This window comes from Lepus europaeus, chromosome 1 (genome assembly GCF_033115175.1).
Source record: "Lepus europaeus isolate LE1 chromosome 1, mLepTim1.pri, whole genome shotgun sequence".
NCBI lineage: Eukaryota > Metazoa > Chordata > Mammalia > Lagomorpha > Leporidae > Lepus > Lepus europaeus.
Genome location: NC_084827.1, coordinates 110,890,604 through 110,911,576, shown reverse-complemented (window position 1 = coordinate 110,911,576; position 20,973 = coordinate 110,890,604). Strand labels below are relative to the sequence as shown.

Sequence of the window (20,973 nt, the reverse complement as noted above, 5' to 3'; positions counted from 1 at the left end):
AAGCACGCGCATTGAGAAAAATTCTCAAAAGCTTCAGCCAGTATTCCCGTGGGGCCCATCTTCTTTTGTTCAGGCACACACTGCCATCCCTGACATCATTCATGCCCTGTACAGAAAGTTGGCCCCCTTATACTCTCCTCATATCCTCTGGCCCGCGTGGCACCTTTGAGACATTGTACAAAATCCAGCCACCCAGTATTTATAGAGTGCACCTGCTCTGAGGGACTATACTCCAAGAGTGAGCCAGGCACTCTGGTGACTGCTCCCCATGTGGCTGCCCTCTCCTTCCCTGGCTGCCAGGCCTGCTTGGGATGTCCTGCCCATGGGCCACCAGAAAAGGCAATTAAGCCACATGTGCTCCTCTCTGCATCCCACCCAGCCTGCCTCCTCTTGTGGGGATCTGGACTTCGGATCCTTTCTTTAATGGGTTCTTACAAACATGCCATTTAGAGAATGGGGAGGAAACATTCCTTTCTTTTTCAGGTATATCATAAATACAACTGTGGAATCATATTTTATTTCCAGCTTTAAGAATAAATGCTACTGCATGTATGGCTTTTTCTAATCTGAGGAATTTGTGTGATTATGAATTCTTGTAGGTGTCACTTAAATTGAGCTTATTTCTCTGAGAAGCAATGGATTTTTTTTTGTTGTTTTTGTATTCCCCATGACAAGAAACTTAAAGAACACATCATTCTGCCAAGTCTGATTTATATGTGGACAAATCATTTAGTATGAGAAAAGCCATGTATTAGTGATGAATTGCACCTCTAAGGGTAATCACCTCCATTCTCCTCATTGTGGTGGAGGATAGAAGGTTTTTCACGCCTTGTTCTGAAGATTTTACTTTGCAGAGTATTTTTCAGTCCCTAAATAAGAATGCTGTGTGTGATACTATGTGGAACTCAGTGGCCTTGACCCTGAAAGGTGCAAGTTGTTTCTCATCTTCCCTGGAACTCCCTGCAAAGATGTAACGTTGTTGAATTGATTTCCAGGCTCTTCAGTAGAAGCCAGTGTCCCACAAATATACCATGAAACCTGGGTTTCAAATTTTGCTGCAGATTTCTTCCTAGGAGTGAGTGGAGGGGACCTTGTCAAAGACAAACCATTATTCTTATCCTTGCTACTATCCTTCCAGTATTTCTTCCCCTATACAGATTGTTGAAAATTCCTTGTCTTCATTTAGTCAACGTTTGTGCCCTTATTTGCTTATTTACTCCTTGAGGGCCGCCGACACAATTAGTTCCGTGGTTCCCTCTGCTAAGAAATAAAACAAAGAGAAGGAGACAGCCAGCCTTTTAAAATAAAATAGAAATGGGAGAGAGGATGGTCATTTAATTGTTGGCTATTGGGTCTTGCTTGTGGAAATGAAGCTGACATTTCTTGCAAACAAATATACAGTCAGAGGAATAAAGGGCATTGTGAACTGGATTTTTGGGTGTAGAGCTTGACTTTCTCCCAAAAACAGAGTTCCTTACTGTGATCTCTTAAAAAGAATATTGCTTCATCAACCGTCCTTGATTTCTATAGTTTTAATAAATCATAGTTGTCTTCTGTTTCTGATACATGATTCTGCTTGTTTTCTCATTTCTTGGTAACAGTGCATTTGAAATTAGATGTGGCTTTCCATTGTTTGTTTTAAATGTAGTCATTAACCTCTCTGTGTTGCTGTCCCTTTGATTGCCAAGAAAATAATTAATTTTATTGCCCGTGTCAACAGAAAATTATTTTCTCTTGCCTTACCATTTCTTTGTAGCTTTCAAATGAGCAGTCTGTTCTGAAAATCCTGAAGTGCATTTCAGCATTTTTTTTTCCTGTAGTACTTTGCCAGCATCTATAAGCACCACTAAAATCACTATTAGAGTAGGTTTTTACAACAAATTAAAATGCAAGTGGAAAGAATATCTCACGCCAAGCACAGCAGGGCTTTTACTAAGTATGAACTGTTTCAGACGTAGATTAGTTAAAAAATATGCTTCGCACTGGAAAAAAAAGCATTTTCTAAAAAAAAAAAAATGGATGTAACTGTTTTCGATTATGAGTAAGAAGCTTTTTCTTACTGTTTAACTTTCTGTGTTGGAGTTCAAGTCTTGTAGGACAGGTACATCAGATTGCTTTTTCAGATTCTCCATGGAAATGCCCTCCAGTCATACCCAGCCTTGAACATGCCTTGTTTGTTATTTCACATTGATGTGATATAAATGAACTCTTTAAATTTAAGTTCTTTGGTATTTTCTTTGAGTTTAATCAAAATCCATGATACAACTAAATATATTTCTAAACATTATAAAGCACTCCCCTCTGATGATTCACTACCCAAATGCCTGCAAAGACTGAGGCTGAAACAGGTTGAAGTCAGGAGCTAGGAATTTTATCTAGGTCTTCCCCGTGCCGCTTGAGCAATCATAGCTGTCTCCTGGGATCTGGGTTAGCAGGAAACAAACTGGGAGTGGAGCCGGGGCCTCAAACCCAGGCGGTGATATGGAAACATCTCAACTGGAATTTTAACTACTAGGACAAAAAGCCTCTAAACATTTTTTATTCTAGAAAATAGTGTTTCTGGCCGGCGCCATGACTCACTTGGCTAATCCTCCGCCTGCAGCGCCGGCACCCCCGGTTCTAGTCCCAGTTGGGGCGCCAGGTTCTAGTCCCAGTTGCTCCTCTTCTAGTCCAGCTCTCTGCTGTGGCCCAGGAGTGCAGTGGAGGATGACCCAAATCCTTGGGCCCTGCACCCGCATGGGAGACCAGGAGAAGCCCCTGGCTCCTGGCTTCGGATCAGCACAGCATGCCAACCAGCCGTAGTGGCCATTTGGGGGGTGAACCAATGGAAAAAGGAAGACCTTTCTCTCTCTCTGTCTAAAAAAAAGAAAAGAAAATAGTGTTTCTTTCCATCATAGTCTTCGCAGGACATTTGTGTGTATTTGAAAGGCAGAGCTGGGGGGAGGGTGCGGGTTGGGGAGGGGAGAGAGAGAAAGAAAAGGAGGTATCTCCCCGATTCACTTCCCAAATTTCTGCAACGGCTAAGCCTGGGCCAGGCCAAAGTCTGGAGCCCAAAACTCTAGCTGGATTTCTCACATGTTGGCAGGCACCTAAGTACCTGAGCAGGAAGCTGGATCATAGGCAGAGGTAGGACTTCATCCTAGCAACCCTCATGAGGATATGACCATCCCGAGTCGGGGCTTTATCCACTGTGCCACAACTCCTGCCCTTCACAGGAGCTTTTTAGACACCTCTTTCCAACAGATGTCATTAGTGGCACAAGGATCTCACATTGGAATGGAAGTCTCAAGTCTTCATTTCTCACCTTGATTTTGCCCTCATCACCTCTGTGACTTTGGGTCACTTTCCCGGCCTGTAAAATGAAGAAATTGATGTATGCCTATCTGTAAGGTCCCTTCCCCTCTTGGAGTTCTTCTGAGTCGGTGTGTCACTGATGTTCTGTTCACATTGTGTTCATCTACTGCCATGCTTTGTTGGTTGATAGCTCAGTGTGTGTTTTCAAAGGCAAACTACTTTGGTCAGAGGCTCAGTGTCAGTCATCCTGTCCTTTTAAAAGTTGTGCTGCTTCTTCAGGGTCCGGCACCATGGTGCAGTAGGTTAATCCTCTGCCTGCGGTGCCAACATCCTATACCATACGTGTGCTGGTTCTAGTCCCTTCCGTTCTAGCTCTCTGCTGTGGCCTTGGAAAGCAGTAGAAGACAGCCTAAGTCCTTGGGCCCCTGCACCCACATGGGAGACTGGGAGGAAGCACCTGGCCTCTGGCTTTGGATCGGTGTAGCTCGAGCTGTTGTGGCCATCTGAGAAGTGAACAGTTGAATGATATTCTCTCTGTCTCTCCCTGTCTGTAACTTTACCTCTCAAATAAATAAATAAAATCTTGAAAAAAAAAAAAAAGTTTTGCTTCTTCAACCACATAGACATTTGGAAAGCACCTCCTATGAATTACGTCTTCTTTGGCGAAATAGTAAGCCTTTTTACAGTAACATAAATTTAAATATGCTATCTCAAAAACAAAAAGGAAAGAAAGTGAGAAGAGAGGAGGAAGGAGGGAGGAGGAAGGGAATATCACTGTGTTCTTAGAATTATATCTGCAAAACACATTGAGTCTGTTAAAAACTAATTAAAATTTTTAAAAAATAAAATATGAAACAAAACAAATGACACACCCAAAAAGACAAAAAATCTATTTTTAATTGTAATAGCAAATATTGACCTAGTGCTATTATATACTAAGTGCTATTTGAATATATTTCACCTGCACACTAGCATAGTCTCACATCTATCAGTTAGCTATTGCTGCATAAAAAAACACCCTAAAATGTAGTGGCTTCAAAAGAAAAAGAAGAAGAACTAGAGAAAGCTGACTGAAGCCTCCACATGAGTGCCTTCCTATAATCTCACAAGTTTCGTACATGCCACAAAGTGAGCTAGCAATAGTCTGATCCTGTCTACAATTTCACAAGTTTCATTCAAGCCACAAAGTGTGTTAGCAATAGTCTGATCATGTTTTATTTTGCTCAAGTAGGTTGAGCAGGATCCTGGGAAGGCAAACATGATGTCAGCTTCTGAAAAAGTACACGGTGGCAACAGAAGGGTACTTGCTTTGTGGACATAGGTTTTAGCTCGCTGGTGCCCCTAATCTAGTGTGCTTCCTTAGGCTCCCCATTCTCCCTGCCTTGGCTCAGCAGTAGTCAGTTGCTTCTGTGTGTGTCTTAGGCAATTGTGAAGTCTCCCCCATTGACCTTGTAAGTGTAGTTACTACTGATTTCTAACAAGTAGAAGTGAAAAATGGTCCTGATCCCAGATGGCTCACGTGTGTTGTGTTCTTCCAAAGTATTTTGTTCTACATGGGCACAGCCATGCATTTTACAGACACACTATTTTTGCAAAGAAGGCCGATGTGGGAGTCGGGAGTCTAGAGGGTGTGTCGAGGTTTGGGTGACCCCTTGGGTAGTTTGTACGCCGTGTGCCCCAGTAGCAGCCCCTGTGGCCACCGTGCACCCTGGACTAGTGAAGAGTTGTGTGGGCCTGTTTCCGTCCAGGTGAGAAGAGTTCCCGGGTCGAGTGGCCATCTTCACAAAACTGAGGACGGTGACTGGGAGTGGAGTGACGACGAGATGGATGAAAAAAGCGAAGAAGGGAAAGCCGCTGTTTCTCAGGAAAAGGTAACCGGCCTGGGTGACCCACATAAGGTTTATTTCTCTGGGTTCTTTTCTGGGTGTATAGTAACAGACCTGTAATTGTTTTTACAGTCACGAAGAGTAAAAGAAGAAAATCCAGAGGTGAGTAGTGGTTGTTTTTCTTTCTGTCTAATCCCTTTGTGGGAGAGACTTCAGCATCTCAGGAAGAATTTTTCAAAGATGGGAAAGGGTCATAGACTTTGAAGGTCTGCAAAAGTGTGCATGAATCAGGGCAAATGTTTCTCTGAGCCTCAGTCTCCCCCTCTGCCAGCTGCTCACAGAACGAGTGAAGTTCATGTGAGGATTGATGAAATCATATACAGCAAGCACGCACGGGGTGTCCTTGCACACACTAGGTAACCAATTATTTTTAACTGTTAGTGTCACTGTCATTTAAAAAATGTAGTAAGCACACAGGCAAAATTCCTTCTGTGTTTTTAGTTTATAGTATTTCACACATTAAAATGGTTAGAAACTCTAGGTTGAATGTATTGTTCTTGATTTTTAAATTTCCTGGGTAACATAGTAGGCAAGTGAGAACTGGTCATCTTTTGATTAAGAGATCATTTTTTATTTACGTCCCCCATCTGATGAATTATCCTAATGCCTAATGACTAATGATGACTGTGGTTCTTAGGATGTGATCATTTTCCTAGAGGAAATTTAAACCTATTTAAATAGCTCCAAGTATTTTATAGACCTAGTAATTAATGTGTAACGATAAATTCTCATTAAGAACACAGAAAACTTTGGGCTACAAATGAAATCCATCCCAACTTTTTGAAATTAGCAGACATTTCCATCTGATTCCATGGAGTAGCTCTCATTCAGTTTTAAGTGGCAGCAGCCAGCCATAGGCCGCTCTTGCTATTTCTTCCTTCCCCGCCTCATTCTCTCTTCCATCCTGCACTAGGGACGTTTCAGCTGCCTCCAAGTGGTTCCTCTCCCTTAGACCCTGTTCCCGTGAGGTCATCTTTCCATTTGATCAGTGGCACTGTTTTGTCTCTCAGAGCAATGGTGATGAGTCCTGAGGTGGGACGTGTTGACCACACAGATCTTGTGCTAGGTTTCTAAAATGGTCTTCTTCTTCTTCTTCTTCTTCTTTTTTTTTTTTTTGCTCCCCCCCATCTCAGCACCATCGCCCACATCTTCTCAACGTTCTCACCAGCTTCTAAGGGGCGTGTAAAATTGTCTTAAACAGATGTCATGAACTCTGCCCTCTTCTTGGCCAGGGTTCCATTTTTTTTCCTAGACTCCAGAGCCCGGATTTTTCGTCTGTTTCTAAGGGTATCTCTAATGGAAAGTGTCAGCTCTGCTTAGAAGTAGAACAGAGTAACATGGTTCATGTTACCGACATCATGCCTTAGGACGTACTTGTTATTGGTTCAGTGTAGGGCATACTCACTGGATGATAGTCATTGCATCTTGCCTTGCCAGTACAGACTGACAGGTATGGTAGGTGTTTCCTCCTGAGGGTTTCCTAAGACAGTCTCTTCCTATGTGGAAGAGTGGGTTTGGAATTGCCCTGATAGCTGACTTGTTATCTGGATAATGGCAGTATCTTTTTGGCAAGAATATTTTCTGCAAAGACAGGAAAGAAAATAACGTACGACATGTTGTTACTTGATCCTTGAACATCACTGTCACCCTTCCTGAGTGGGCTTTGAAAGTCATAGGCCTTGCACTGCATCTTGAATCTAATTCTCAGGAGTATTTTATGTCTGCTCCCCTGTTAGTTTGTCATAAAGGAAGACCGTAAGTAGGTTTCTTACCTTGTGAAAGAATACACATGCTTGCACGTAAACACCACCTCCAGATGTTACGAATAACTTGCCCCACGAGCTGTCACACAGCCTCTGGGGCCAGTGTTCGACGACCTTTGCTGTGGACGTTGGCATTTCAGTATCTTGAGCTGTGTTGAGAAACACTATAATGATAGTTGCTGTGTCCTTTCAGCTTTTAATTAAAGTAGCCCTCTAATTTGCTGACCACCCCAGGCTGCTTTCTCTTAAGTGAAGCAATAAAATATTCTAGTTACCTATTACAAAGGGAATTAAAAGGTTGAAATATGTAAACATTCAGCCAATGTATTTTATATGCCTACTGGGCACATAGAGCAAAATCCTGGTCCATTTGGAGCCTACATTCTAATGGGAGGAAATAAACAGTACACACTAGCCTTAATAAATAGGTAAATTATATGGTGTGTTACAATGGAATGGGAGCAGTAGAGAAAAGTGGATTGTGGTTGTAGGTTGTGGGGAGTTGGGTAGGAGGTGCTAATTTCATATGGGTTGGTTAGGATAGACCTTAGTGAGAAAGGAAATACAGTAAAGATGCAGAAAAGCTCTGAGCAAACTAGATAGAATAAAACTGGAAAGGCCAGTTTTGTCTTACTCCCTGCCACCTCCCAACCTGTGGGTATCACTTCTTTCCATGGAAGTTATCAGTTTGCAGTGTTTGCTTCTCAATCCTTTCCTGTTCATTTTTATACAAATACAAGGAAATTTCAGGTAGCATCTTAAGGTCATGAATAGAATTATAAAAGCTAAAATGATTCTGCAGTTTGCCCTATTTTCTTGGAAATCTTTCCACCTTAGATATTGCAGATCTGCTTCTTTATTTTTAACTGCTACATAATATAATGGATGGGTGGAAATGGTTTATTTAACCATTTCCTTCCTGAAAATCATTTAGGTTGCTATTGCAGACATCATTCTGTTCACTTTTGTGTGTATGCAATTTTGAGAAGCACATCCACAAGTAAAGTACAGATCGTTAGAACTGTGATTGCTCTGTTGAAGTATCTGCTGACTTAGAATTTCTTTGTTTCTATCAATAGGTATAACAAAGTATGCAGCCTATGACATTGTACCTTAGATCTTTAAACATTTTCAAGAGTGAAAATGCCTGTCTAACACGTGGCACATTTAAATGCTGGAGTATTTACATTTTGATAAGCTTTTCAATGCTGCTTGATATTTAATTTGCAGTTCAGCTGTTTTTTCACTGTAAGCCACTAGAAGACAAGGATAGTATTTTATTCTTGCTGATACTCCTTTTGCATCTGGTAGAGTCTCTGTCCGTGCTTGTTGGTGACACGGCTGCCCATGCCCATGTACTAATATACACACATGAAACAGGCAGATGAGTAGACATGTAGTAACGATGAGTAGGTCACAAATTAGCAATGAAGGTCAGACGATGTTACAGAATGGAGTGAAGTTAGGAAATAGCCTCGTTGGCCCCATGTCTAAGGTAAGATGCTACAGTAAACAAGGAGCATTTTAGGGACTTCTAGTTTGTTAGGGACTCATGGGAGGCATGAGGTGGCATATTAAGGTATCACGGTCTTAATTAAGAATACTGAGAAGGCCAGGGTCGGGTATTTGTTGGAGGGATGTTGGGAAGATATGCCTCATCCTGGGCCTGAGTGAATTTCTAGTATTGACTCTAAGATTTGGAACTTAGACCACATATCTTGAGATTTCATGGACAGACATGTGGGAAAATTTGTCCTGTGCTCCTAACCTGATGCTTTAGAAAAATAGTCTTGCAGACTATTGGTTACCTCCTTGTAGTTAGCAATTTGTAACAGGTAGATGATTCATCCTGATTTCATATATTTATCTTCTTTATTCCTCTTGGATGGTGGGTGTGTGCAGAGACTAAAGATTAATAAAACCCGGTTGCCCCTCTTCCAGGCCAGCTCTCTGCTATGGCCCGGGAGTGCAATGGATGATGGCCCAAGTGCTTAGGCCCTACAGCCGTGTGGGAGACCAGGAGAAGCACCTGGCTCCTGCCTTCAGATCAATGCGGTGCGCCGGCCGCAGCAGCCATTAGAGGGTGAATCAACGGCAAAGGAAGACCTTTCTCTCTGTCTGTCTCTCTTTCACTGTCCACTCTGCCTGTCAAAAAATAAATAATAAAAAAGATCAATAAAACAAACTATACAATATTAATAATACTAACATTAATATTAATTGTACAGTTAGTTAATTGAGTAGATATTTAACGTGTGCCTGATTTCTGCATGGAACTATGTCAGGCACCTTGGGAATGATGGGAAAGCACAGAGAGTTTGTTTTCTGGAAGCCTTTCTTCCCTTTGAGGTGTGTGTGTGGGGTCATATTTGCAAAAGTCTGCTTCCTTGGGTCCTGTTTCCTAGTTTGTGTCTCCTGTTGTAGAAAAGTCTTAAACTCTTACTCCATTATTGGTCTTTACATAGCCAGTGGTTTTGGACCTATTTTTGTCAGACTGCAAAATATTAAGTACTTGTTTTACAAGTTTTCTGTCAATTTCACATTGTACTTTAATTTTCTAGGTAAAAGAAGTGAAATTGACTTAAATTTCCAGCTTCCTTTGGTTTCTTTTTTTTTTTTTTGAAAAATAATTTTTTATTTTAAAATATATTTAAGAGAAGTTAACAGGATAAGACAGAGTTTCCATATACACCACACTCCATTTCCCTTATTATTTTCCCCCTTAAAATCTTTTATTTAATGAGTACAAATTTCATGAGTACAACTTTAGGAATATAGTGATTCTTCCCACCTTACCTGCCCTCCCACCCCCACTTGAAAACCACCACCTCCTCCTCCTCCCATTCCCAGTCTTATTCTCCATTAAGATTCTTTTCAGTTAACTTTATACATATAAGACTAACTCTATGCTAAGTAAAGATTTAAACAATTTGCATACACACACACAAAAACTGTTTCTGAACAAATTTTACAATTCTCATAATATAACTCATTAAGGACAGAGGTCCTGCATGGGAAGTAACTGCACAGTGACTCCTGTTGTTAATTTAACTATTAACACTCTTATGTATGATGCCATTGATCAACCGAGGTTCTTGACTGAGCTGCCAAGGCTATGGAAGCCTTTTGAATCCGCAATCTCTATCAGTATTTAGACAAGGCCACAAGCAAAGTGGAAGTTCTCTCTTCCCTTCAGAGAAAAGTACCTCCTTTGGTGGCCACTTCTTTCCACTGTGTGTCTCTCACCAAGATTCTTCATGTAGAACATTTTTTTTTGCCACAGTGTCTTGGCTTTCCATGCCTGAAATGCTCTCATGCGTTTTTCAGCCAGACTAGGAAGTCTTAAGGGCTGATTCTGAGGTCAGAGTGCTGCTTAAAGTGATTGTCATTTTATGAATCTGCTGTGTGGTCTGCTTTCTATGTTGGAACATTCTCTGCTTTTTAAGTCTATCTATTATTATTATTACCAGACATTTGATCTTATTTATATGATCCCCTTAACACTTAATCCTATCTATATGATCACTTTAACACTTAATATGGTCACTTGAACCCTTAAGATGGCATTTTACTACCCAGCTTAATGGGATTTGGGGTCCCATGGCAAGTTTTTAAACTGTACCCTTAGAAGTAACTCTGTAGAAATGTATGCAGAACTAAGAGGACATAAAATAAGCAGCATTCTTTGATTTTTTTAAAAAAAAGATTTATTTATTTGAAAGGCAGAGTTACAGAGAGAGAAGGAGAGGCAGAAGGGGGGGGGAGAGAGAGAGGCAGAAGGGGGGAGAGAGAGAGAGAGAGAGAGATGTTCCATCTGCTGGTTCACTCCCCAAATGGTTGCAAAAGCCAGAGACAGGAACTGCTTTTGGGGCTCCCATGTGTGTGGTGGGGACATTAATATTTGACCCGTTTTCTGCTGCTTCCCCAGGCACAACAGCAGGGAGCTAGATCAGAAGTGAAGCAGCAGGGACTTGAACTGGCACCCTTATGGGGTGCTGGGCTGCAGGCAGCAGCCTTACCCACTTTGCCACAATGCTGGCCCAAGCAGCATTCTTTTTATCATAGCAGCACCTCAGTTAAATGGATGGAAGTAAATGGTTCACAACTCCAGCTCTACTTCTGAAACCGTGCCTGCTTTGAAAATGCAGCTGCCTTTACTTCACCCACAGTTTCTGACATGGTGGTTTGGTGTGATGCCCAAGCAACTATCGTTTTTACAGAGGTGCTCACATGATCTGATTCGTGGATAGGATCTAGTATTTTCACAGGAAGATGGCACAATTCACTTTCAATCCCGAAGTCCAGAGAGGAATCCAGGAAGACTGTGTGCTCAGAATTCCTGGAGGTTTGTTATCATAAATTTCAAAAAGCAAAGCAAACAGAACAAAAGGAAACAGAAAAAGAAAATTGTTGCAGAGATTTCTTGGAAAAGTTGTCCCTATTTAATCAAGTGTGATGAAGCAGGGGAAAAGGTTTTTGGCTGAAGCCCAGTGGAACCCGCAAGAGACATTTTCTTAAAGAGTTGTGTATTTGAGAGTCTAGAGCAGGTTAATTACAAAATGTTTCTGTTTCCCAATTCTGGGATCTTGTTCTGAGGAAAAAATGTATTTGGTGTGAATTTAGGCTGTTAATTTTACAAGAGTTTAGACACATCGTGAAAGCTGAATTCATTGCTTTTATTACTCATTGCTCTGGCCTGATGGCTTTTAAGACTTATTCTAGTTTTAAAAAATTATTTCTGATTCGGAAAGCATGTTTTTCAAATGCCTGTTAGTGCTCATACATTTGTTTTATATCCATATGATAGATGAAGAGAAATATTTGATTTCCTCCTCTCAATTTATTATGGTTACCCTTAGTCATCCCAGATGGCTTTAATTTAGAACTTTTATGATACCAATTTCTTTTTAGGCAATTAATATATATTTAAATTGGCAGATAGTAATTGTGCATATTTATTGAATACAGTGTGATATTTCAGTGTATGTGTATATTGTGTAACGACCAACTCATCATCTTAAATGTTTATGATTTTGTGATGAGAACATTCAACATCATCTCCCCCAAGTATTTTTGAAAAATGTTTATTTACTCTCATCTACTTGAAAGGCAGAGAAAAACAGACAGAGACAGTGATTTATCTTCCATCCACCAGTTTTCTCCCCAAATGCCTGCAACAGGGCTGTGCCGGGCCGAAGCCAAGAGCCCAGAACTCCTTCTGGGTCTCCCATGTGGATGTCAGAGGTCCATGCACCTGAGCCTTTGCTGCCTCCCAGGGTGCATTAGCAGGAAGCTGGATTGGAAGTAAAGTACTCTAATACAGGGTGCAGGCATCCAAGTTGTGGCTTAACCCATTGTGCACAACACAATACTGTTAAACGTAATTACTTTCTATGTGATAGTACACCAGAACTCATCCCTCCTCTGTGGCTGTGCCTTTGCACTCTGTCCTCCCCAGCCTGAGGTAATCACTTGTCTACTCTTTATTCTATGGGCTCAGCTTTTTCAGATTCCACATAGGAGTGAATTTATGTGATAATTATCACTCTGTGCCAGGCTTATTTCACTAAATGTTGTATTCTTCAGTTTCATCCATCTTCCTGGAAATGGCAGTATTTCATTCTGCCTTTTTTTTTTTTAAATAGCTGACCAATATGCCATAGTGTGAGTATCATGCGAGATTTTCTGTATCCTTTGGTCTGTTGATGAGTAGGAATTTTGATACCACATTCTAAACATAGTTGGTATTGTAGTTGACTTGGCTTTTGAGCAGTTGTGATAAGTTAAATCTATAACTGTTTGCAGTAGTTTGAAAAGTATTAGAGGTCAGTCCTCTTTAAATGTTGTATAAAATTCAGTAGTAAAGCCATCAGGTCCTGGATTTTTGCTTGATAGGAGACTTTTAATTGCTGTTTCAATCTCATTTCTTATTATGGGTTTGTTTAGATTTTCTGTATCTTCTTGGTTAATTGGGCAAGTTATATATATCCGGGAATTTATCCATTTTTTCCCCAAGATTTTCCAATTTATTAGCATATAGCTATTCATAGTAGTTCCTTATGATCCATTGTATTTCTGTGTTACCAGTTGTAATGTTTCCTTTAACATCTCTAATTTTGATTTTTTTTTCTCTTCTCTTTTTTGGTTAGTATAGCCAAAAGTTTGTCTATTTTATTATTTTATCTTCTCAAATACCCCAAGCTTTTCATTTTGTTGATCTGTTTTTTTTGTTTACATTTCATTTATTTCTGCCGTCATTATTTCTCACCTATGCTAATGTCATATTTGATTTGTTTTCGATTTTCTAAGTCCTTGAGATGCATCATTAGATTGAAATCTTACTATTTTTAAATGTAAGTACTTAGCTGCTATAAACTTGCCTCTTAATACTTTTTTTGTTATATCCTCAAATTTTGATAATGTTATATTTTCATTTCCATTTGTTTCAATAACTTTTTTTATTTCCTTTATAATTTCTTAAGTGATACATTGGTCATTTGCTAGCAGATTCTTTAATTTCTATGTATCTGTGAATTCTCTGTTATTCTTCTAGTTATTGATATCTAGTCATACCTTTGTGTTCTGAGAATATGCAGGGTGTGGTTTCAATCTTTTTAAATTTGCTGAGGCTTGATTTGTGGCTTATTGTATAGTCTTTCCTAGGAAATGATCTATGTGCTGCTGAGAATAATTGTATATTCTGTAGCTGTTGGGTGAAATGTGCTGTAAATGTCTGTTAGGTCAATTTGTGCTATAATTTGGTTCAACTCTGATGTATCTTTGTTAATTTTCTGTCTGGGTGATCTGTACATTGATGACAGTGGGGTGTTGAAGTCCCCTACTATTAATATAGTTGGAATGTATTCCAAAATATTGAAAAGCGTAGAACTCTACCAAACTGTTTTTTATGAGGCCAGCATCACTGTGATACCAAAACCACAAAAAGGCACTATACAAAAAGAAAACTGTAGGCTAATATTCTTGATGGCCATATGCAAAAATTCTCAGCAAGATATTAGTAAACCAAATTTACTCTGTCAAAAAGATCATATGACACAATCAAGTGCAATTTATCTCAGAGATGGAAAGGTGACAATATTTGAAAATCAATAAACATAAATCACATCAACAAAATGAGGAACGAAATCTTATTTTTGTCTCAGTTGGAGTGGATAAAACATTTGATAAGTTCAACTTTCCTTTATGATAAAATTCTTTAACAAATTAGGTATAGAAGGAACATACATCAAAATTATTAAGGCTGTGTATGTCACCAAGAGCCAATATCATACTGAATGGGAAAAAGCTGAAAGCATTTCCCCACAGATCTAGAACAAGGCAAAGATGTTCACTTTTACCACACGCATTCAATACAGTATCTGAAGTATTATCAAGGGGAACTAAGACAGAGAAAGAAATGAAGGACATCAAAATTGGAAAGGAGGAAGTCAGAATATCCACATTTGCAGGTAACATGATGTTATATGGAGGAAAACCTAAGCACAGCACCAAACCAGCTTTTAGAACTGATAAACAGGATCTGTAAAGTTGCAGGATACAAAATAAAAGCACTAGTATTTTTATGCAGCAATAATGAATGAACTCACTGAAAGGGAAATCAAGAAAGACATCCCATTCATAAAAGCTGTAAAAAAATATAATATTTAGGAGCAAATGTAACCAAAGAAATGAAATATTTCCATAAGGAAAATTACAAAACATTGATGAAAGAAGTCATCCAGGATACACCAAAAAAAGGAAAAGATACTCTATGCTTATAGTTTGGAAGACTTACTGTTATTAAAATGTTTGTACTGCCTAAAGTAATCTATATATTCAGTGCAATCCCCCCCCCTTTTTTTTTTTTGGACAGGCTGAGTGGACAGTGAGAGAGAGAGATACAGAGAGAAAGGTCTTCCTTTTTTTGCCGTTGGTTCACCCTCCAATGGCCGCCGCAGTTGGCGCACTGCGGCCAGCGCACTGCGCTGATCCGATGGCAGGAACCAGGTGCTTCTCCTGGTCTCCCATGGGGTGCAGGACCCAAGCACTTGAGCCATCCTCCTCTGCACTCCCTGGCCACAACAGAGAGCTGGCCTGGAAGAGGGGCAGCCGGGACAGAACCGGCATCCCGACCGGGACTAGAACCCGGTGTGCCGGCGCCGCAAGGCGGAGGATTAGCCTAGTGAGCCGCGGCGCCGGCCATGCAATCCCTTTTTAATACCAATGTCATTCTTTGCAGAATTAGATAAATGATTTGAAAATTCATATGGAATCACAAAAGACCCAGAATAGCTGAAGTGATCCTAAGAGGGAAAACTTAAGCTGGAGGTATCACAGTACCTGATTTCAAAGCATACTACAAAGCTACAGTAATTAAAACAGCATAGTAGAGGCATAAAAACCAGCACAAGGATCAATGGAATAGAATACAGAGCACAGAAATTAATCTATATACATATACAGCCAATGGTTCCATGAACATATATTGGAGAAAGGATGGTCTTTTCAATAAATGCTGCTGACAAATTAGATGTATCAATGTAGAAGAAAAGCACACTGTACACAGGAATCAACTCAAGATTGGTCATGACCCTAATGTAAGACCTGGCACTGTGAAATTTATAGAAAAAACATGGGGTAAACACTTCAAAGCATTGATGTTGAAGATGACTTCTTGGGTAAGATCCCAAAAGTACAAGCAGCAAAAACAAAACCAGGCAAACGGGATTATATCAAATTTAGAAGCTTCTGCACAGCACAGAAAACAAATCAATAGAGTGAGAAGACAGCTGACAGAGTGGGAGAAAATATTTTCAAGCTAATTATCCAATAAAGATTAGTATCCAGAATGTATCAGGAACTCAAAAAACTCAGAAACAAAAAACAACCTAGCCAGTTAAGAAATTGGCAAAGGACCTGAACAGATAGTTCTCTTAAGAAGAAATGCAAATGGACAACAAATATATGAAAAATTTCTCAGTATCATTAGGCCTCAGAAAAATGCAAATTAGAACCAAATTGAGGTATCACCATACCATTGTCGAAATGGCTGTTATCAAAAAGACCAAGAGCAACAAATGCTGGCAAGGATGCTGAGAAAGGGGAACTCTTCTATACCATGGTGGGAATCTAAATTAGAGCAGCCATGGTGGAAAACAGTACGGAGATTAAACCTAAACAAAACAGAAAACAAGAAGTGGACTGACCATATGAGCTAGCAATCCCACACCACTGGGTATACATCCAAAAGACACAAAATCTCTGTATCAAAACAGATGCCTGTTTCACCATGTCCATTGCAGTATTAGTCATGGTAGCCAAAATATGGACTCAACCAAGGTGTCCATCATCAGATGAATGGGTAAAGAAAATGTGGTATATATAGACAATGAAATATTTATCAGCATAAAAAAAATGAAACCTGTCATGTGTAGCAGAATGGTTGGATACGGAGGCACCATGTTGAGTGAAATAAGCCAGAACCAAAAGCCAAAAGCAAAAAAAAAAAAAAAAAAAAAAAAAAAAAGAAGATTTGTGATCAGAAATCCACTGTATTTATGAGAATACATTTTACTAAGACAGTGAGTTCCCATGTACTACTCACCTGATTTCCCTACTGTTGGTTTCGTATGTTACTCTGATACACGTCACAGCTCGGACACTAGTACTACTTCATGCCTATTAACCAAACCTCTGAATTTATTCGGATTTCACTAGTTTTTCCACTGTTTCTTTTTTCTATTTAGGATCCATTTCAAGATTAAACATTGCATTAGCTACAGTTTGTTTTTAATAGAAAATGAGATTATGCATAGTTCTATGAAAAATTGGGAGACAGATGTTGTCTCTTCTTTCATTTGAAGATATTTGTCTCACTTCTCTCCTATCCCAGATCCCTGCTGAGGTCTCTCTCCAGGGAAGTGTCCAGCACTATTTTTTTTTCCCGCTTTCCCATCAAAACACCCATTCTCTCAAATGACCTTCTTATAGCAAACTATTTAAAAGAAAAAAATTTGATACATATGCCGATACTGCCGATGAATGACAGCTGCTTAATGTGTTCTTTTTCTTGGAAGTATTCAATTTAAAAGTGTATACTCAAAAGGCCATGCCCTAATCCCATAGAATGAGTGCACAGTGGTGACATTTAAGGGACTACAGTGTTATTTGGGGCTGGTCTTTTTATTACATGCAGGGTACACAGAACAGTGGATTGAAGTGTGTGTGTGGAGTTCCAGCCCCTAGTCCAGTTGCATTGCTTCCGTCTTGATGACTGAACAGTGCAGGGAAGAGACAGTGTCTCCTCTGAGAAAATGTCACTGAGATTTTTCGGATGCCCCTGTCTTTGACTAAAGGTGGAACGTGCTGTAAGTGGTCTCTGGTTGTATCTCTAATGTCAGTTCAGACTGTGAAATCACCTCGAGGGAAAGATTCTTTGCAAGAGGCGTTTGGTTTAGATCCTGGCTCTCTGGCTCATTGATGGACACACGTTGGTTGTTTTTCTCACATAATCATCCCCCTCAACGCTTTATTATGAATATTTTCAAAAATACATCATTATTCAAACATTTTGCAGTGAACACTGTAAGTTCATTGCTGGCTTCTACTATTACTGTGCTTGCTCTATCACCAAGTTACCTATTTCTTCATGTCTGCAAATGGCAGACATCAGCACACTTCCATTACTTCAGTACTAACGTAGTTATTTTTAAAGAAGCACAGAGAGTAAGAATTTTATACTCTTAAACTTTAGCTAACTCTTGCCACAAAGCTTTTCTGATAATTTCTGATTATTTTAGAACTGATGGTGAGTTTAGAAGCAGGAGACCCCTTTTCTTTCATTTTCGTCGCTGTTTCTCTGAGTTCTTTGTCTTCCAAGTTGTACTCCGGGGCAGAGTTCACAGAAGCAGGGCTTGAGGAAAAAATAATTTGGGTATCCCACTAGGGACTGTTTTCTTACTTTGAGAGAAAAAAATAACCTAACATTTTGGTGTTCCTACTGGGGAAATACTCTTTTAACACCCAGTAACCCTGCTATGTTTTCAAAATGCAATAAATAATTGTTGAAAGTAATGATTGAAGGGATAGGATTTACTAACCCTAACATCATTTCATTAAAGTTCTCTTAACTTTTTTTTGTTAAAGACTTTATGTATTTATTTGAGAGGAAGAGTTACAGAGAGAGGGAGAGAGGGAAAGGTCTTCCATCTGCTGTTTCACTTCCCGAATGGCCACAACGGCCGGAGCCAGGTGGATCCGAAGCCAGGAGCCAGGAGTTCCTTCCAGATCTCCCAGGCAGCTGCAGGGGCCCAAGCACTTAGGCTATCTTCTACTGCTTTCCCAGGCCATAAACAGAGAGCTAGATCAGAAGTGGAGCATCTGGGACACGAACTGGCATTAGCCTATTACGCCACAGCGCCAGCCCCAAGGTTCCCTTAACTTTAGATGGAATTATACAGCAAGGAAAAATGGTCCTAGGACATCTACCTGGACCAAGTTTAAAATACCAAATAATTTAAGTCTGTTTCTCATTATCTCAGTGGTTCCCTAAAAGCATAATGATCATCCAGGGATCTTCTAAAGATGCAGATTCTCTACCATCTCCATGAAATTCTGAGCCATGTCTGGGTGCGGCCCAGGAGTCTATAATGCATGTGCTGGTGATTGCACTGCAGTGGTCAAAGGCTCCCCTTTGGGGAACTACGGCTTTAAGATCCTTTGAAAATTATTGTCTCTGAAAACAGGGACCTCCGTGACCAGGATGTCCCCTCGCGGCCTCGGTGAGAGCTGTAACGGTGACTCTCTCCACAGATGGCGGTGAATGCCGGCGGCATCCCCGAGCAGATCCAGTCCCTCTCCGTGCATGACTCTCAGGTATGTGCCTCTGCCGGCCATTTGCATCTGAACTGTTCTGTAGACGGATCTTTTGAAAAACCCAGCATTTCAGAAAGGTAGACCATTTCAGGGCAGTACCTTCACATCAGGGGCCATGAGAGCTCCCTTTTTCGATAGATACGGGGAAAAGAGCGCTGTTTCTGTTGACTGTGCTTTACAGGAAGCGATAGGTGCAGGAGCAAGGGTTGATGAACGGACCACTTCTGAAGTTGCTGGTACTGTGGAGAATAAGCAAAGCAAAGCAAGTGTCTCCACTCTGTTATGTCCCAGTCCCCCAACACTGCAGTTAATTGGTACTTTGCTTTTTTCATTCCTGGTTAGATTTCTGTAACCTCTTTTCATAATTCTTTCATCATTGAATTTTATGAGCCAATTCATGTCTACAACTTGGCTTTGTAAAAACAATAGCCCAGTGGTTGTGAAATGCTTTCATAGTGGCTTATTTGCAAAAGTTACGGGTCAGTCGATGGGTGCTGTGAGTCATGCTGGGTTTGAATGAAAGATGCTGAGCAATCCAAGGGAAGGACTGTGGACCCAGTGCTGTACCGTGGGCTCACATTCCAGCTTGCTGTACAGTTAATGATTTAGCTCTCCAAATGATTACATCATGTATCACCAGCCATAGGATTATATGTTTTCTGAACGTGCACACTCCATTTAAATTCTTTTTCACTTGATCAGATCTGTGTTTTATAAAATAGCTATATATTGGGGACCTGAGTAGAGGGATGGGATTTCACTGTTGCAGGAAGCCCACTGAGGTCAGACAGCTACGTCCTGGGCCATATTTGATGGCTGAGGAAGCAAAGCCTTGCAGAGGTTAAATGGGTCACTCAAGGTCCCACCACTGGTCAGCAACTGAACCAGAATTCAGTTTAGATCTTTACACTGTATTGGCAACCCAGTAAGAGACCTTGAAATGAACTGCAGGGATTGGCTGAGTGGTAAAGCAGAAATCCAGAATAACTCTGGGTGAGAAAGTAAAGACAGTAAAGGAAGCAGGAAAAGGGATGAGGAAAATGAGTATTCTATGTAAAATGTTTTATTGTGTGTGGCTCACTTTCATGTATATGAATTAAGTCTCCTGGGAACCACTGAAACAAATGTGGCTCTCATTTTGTAAATGGGAAAGTAAGCTCAGCAAATGCCTCACCCAGCTTTCCACAGCTGGTCAGGGACAGAGCCAAGTCTTGATCTGAGATCTCTTATTTTCCCTGCTCCAACAAGGTCTACTCGTGTCCAGGGATTCCTCCCAGGGTAGAGCCAAGTAAGCATGGTTGATAATCTATGTTCAAGGGAACCAATTCTAGGAGAGAACAGCTGGAAAGAGAAATGTAGCCTGATCTGCTGGGTTCCACCTCCCTGTGCATCTTAAGGTTGCAGGGACCCACCCTTTGTTCATCAGCAAGGCCCAGTGAGTGACAGCTCATTGCTCAGTGAAGGGGGCACTGAGCCTCCTTGGGACAGCAGCTCACGCCAGTTGTTCCTGGAATGCATCCTGCAGCCAGGCTTCCTATGTGAGCTTTCATGTCCACAATTGTAATGGCAGATAGGCCTCATTTCAGCCTTCATATTGAGGAGTTTTGAAGCCAAATGCGACCTGAAGGTATGAAGAGCTAGCCTGGAAATTTCCAGAACAAAAAGATGTTTGTGCAAGATATATTGCAATTTTATTCTTTCCTGTCCCCCTAAAGTTGACAACCCGTTTGCTGTCTTGTTTTTAAAGGGCCAACCCAACGCTAGTGAAGACTACAGAGAAGCTTCTTGTGCCGTGAACCTCGTCTTAAGATTAAGGTAGAGAATGCTGCTGTTCTGTTGTTTCTCTTGTGGTACAGTGCTCTGATCTCCTTCATTAACATTTCATAATATTAACATTAAATAGAATCATTCCCTTTTTTGATTTCCCCAAATAACCAGCCATATTCCCAGGACTAATTGCGTTCTTCTAATTGCTTGCTCAAGAAGAATAGGGACAAAACGAACCATGTGAGTGTGTCTGCAGACTCTGTGTATCCTTCATTAAGTTTTTTTTTTTCTTGCCTTTTCTTTCTTAGATTTTTTTTCCTTTTTTTACCCTTTCCTTTTTCTACAGTGTAAGATCACAGTACGAGATTTTTAATGAGTTTCTTTCACAC

General features: G+C 40.5%; 1 protein-coding gene across 2 annotated transcripts in view; it reads left to right on the top strand.

Annotated features, from left to right (window-relative positions):
• Nucleotides 1-20,973, top strand: part of STK39 (serine/threonine kinase 39) — a 357,460-nt gene that overhangs the window by 191,218 nt on the left and 145,269 nt on the right. For both annotated transcript variants that reach the window (XM_062187583.1, XM_062187579.1), the window contains exons 11-14: nucleotides 5,043-5,165; nucleotides 5,253-5,282; nucleotides 18,755-18,817; nucleotides 20,565-20,632. In XM_062187583.1, the coding sequence (XP_062043567.1) occupies nucleotides 5,043-5,165; nucleotides 5,253-5,282; nucleotides 18,755-18,817; nucleotides 20,565-20,632 (284 nt within the window). The remainder of the gene's footprint in view (nucleotides 1-5,042; nucleotides 5,166-5,252; nucleotides 5,283-18,754; nucleotides 18,818-20,564; nucleotides 20,633-20,973) is intronic.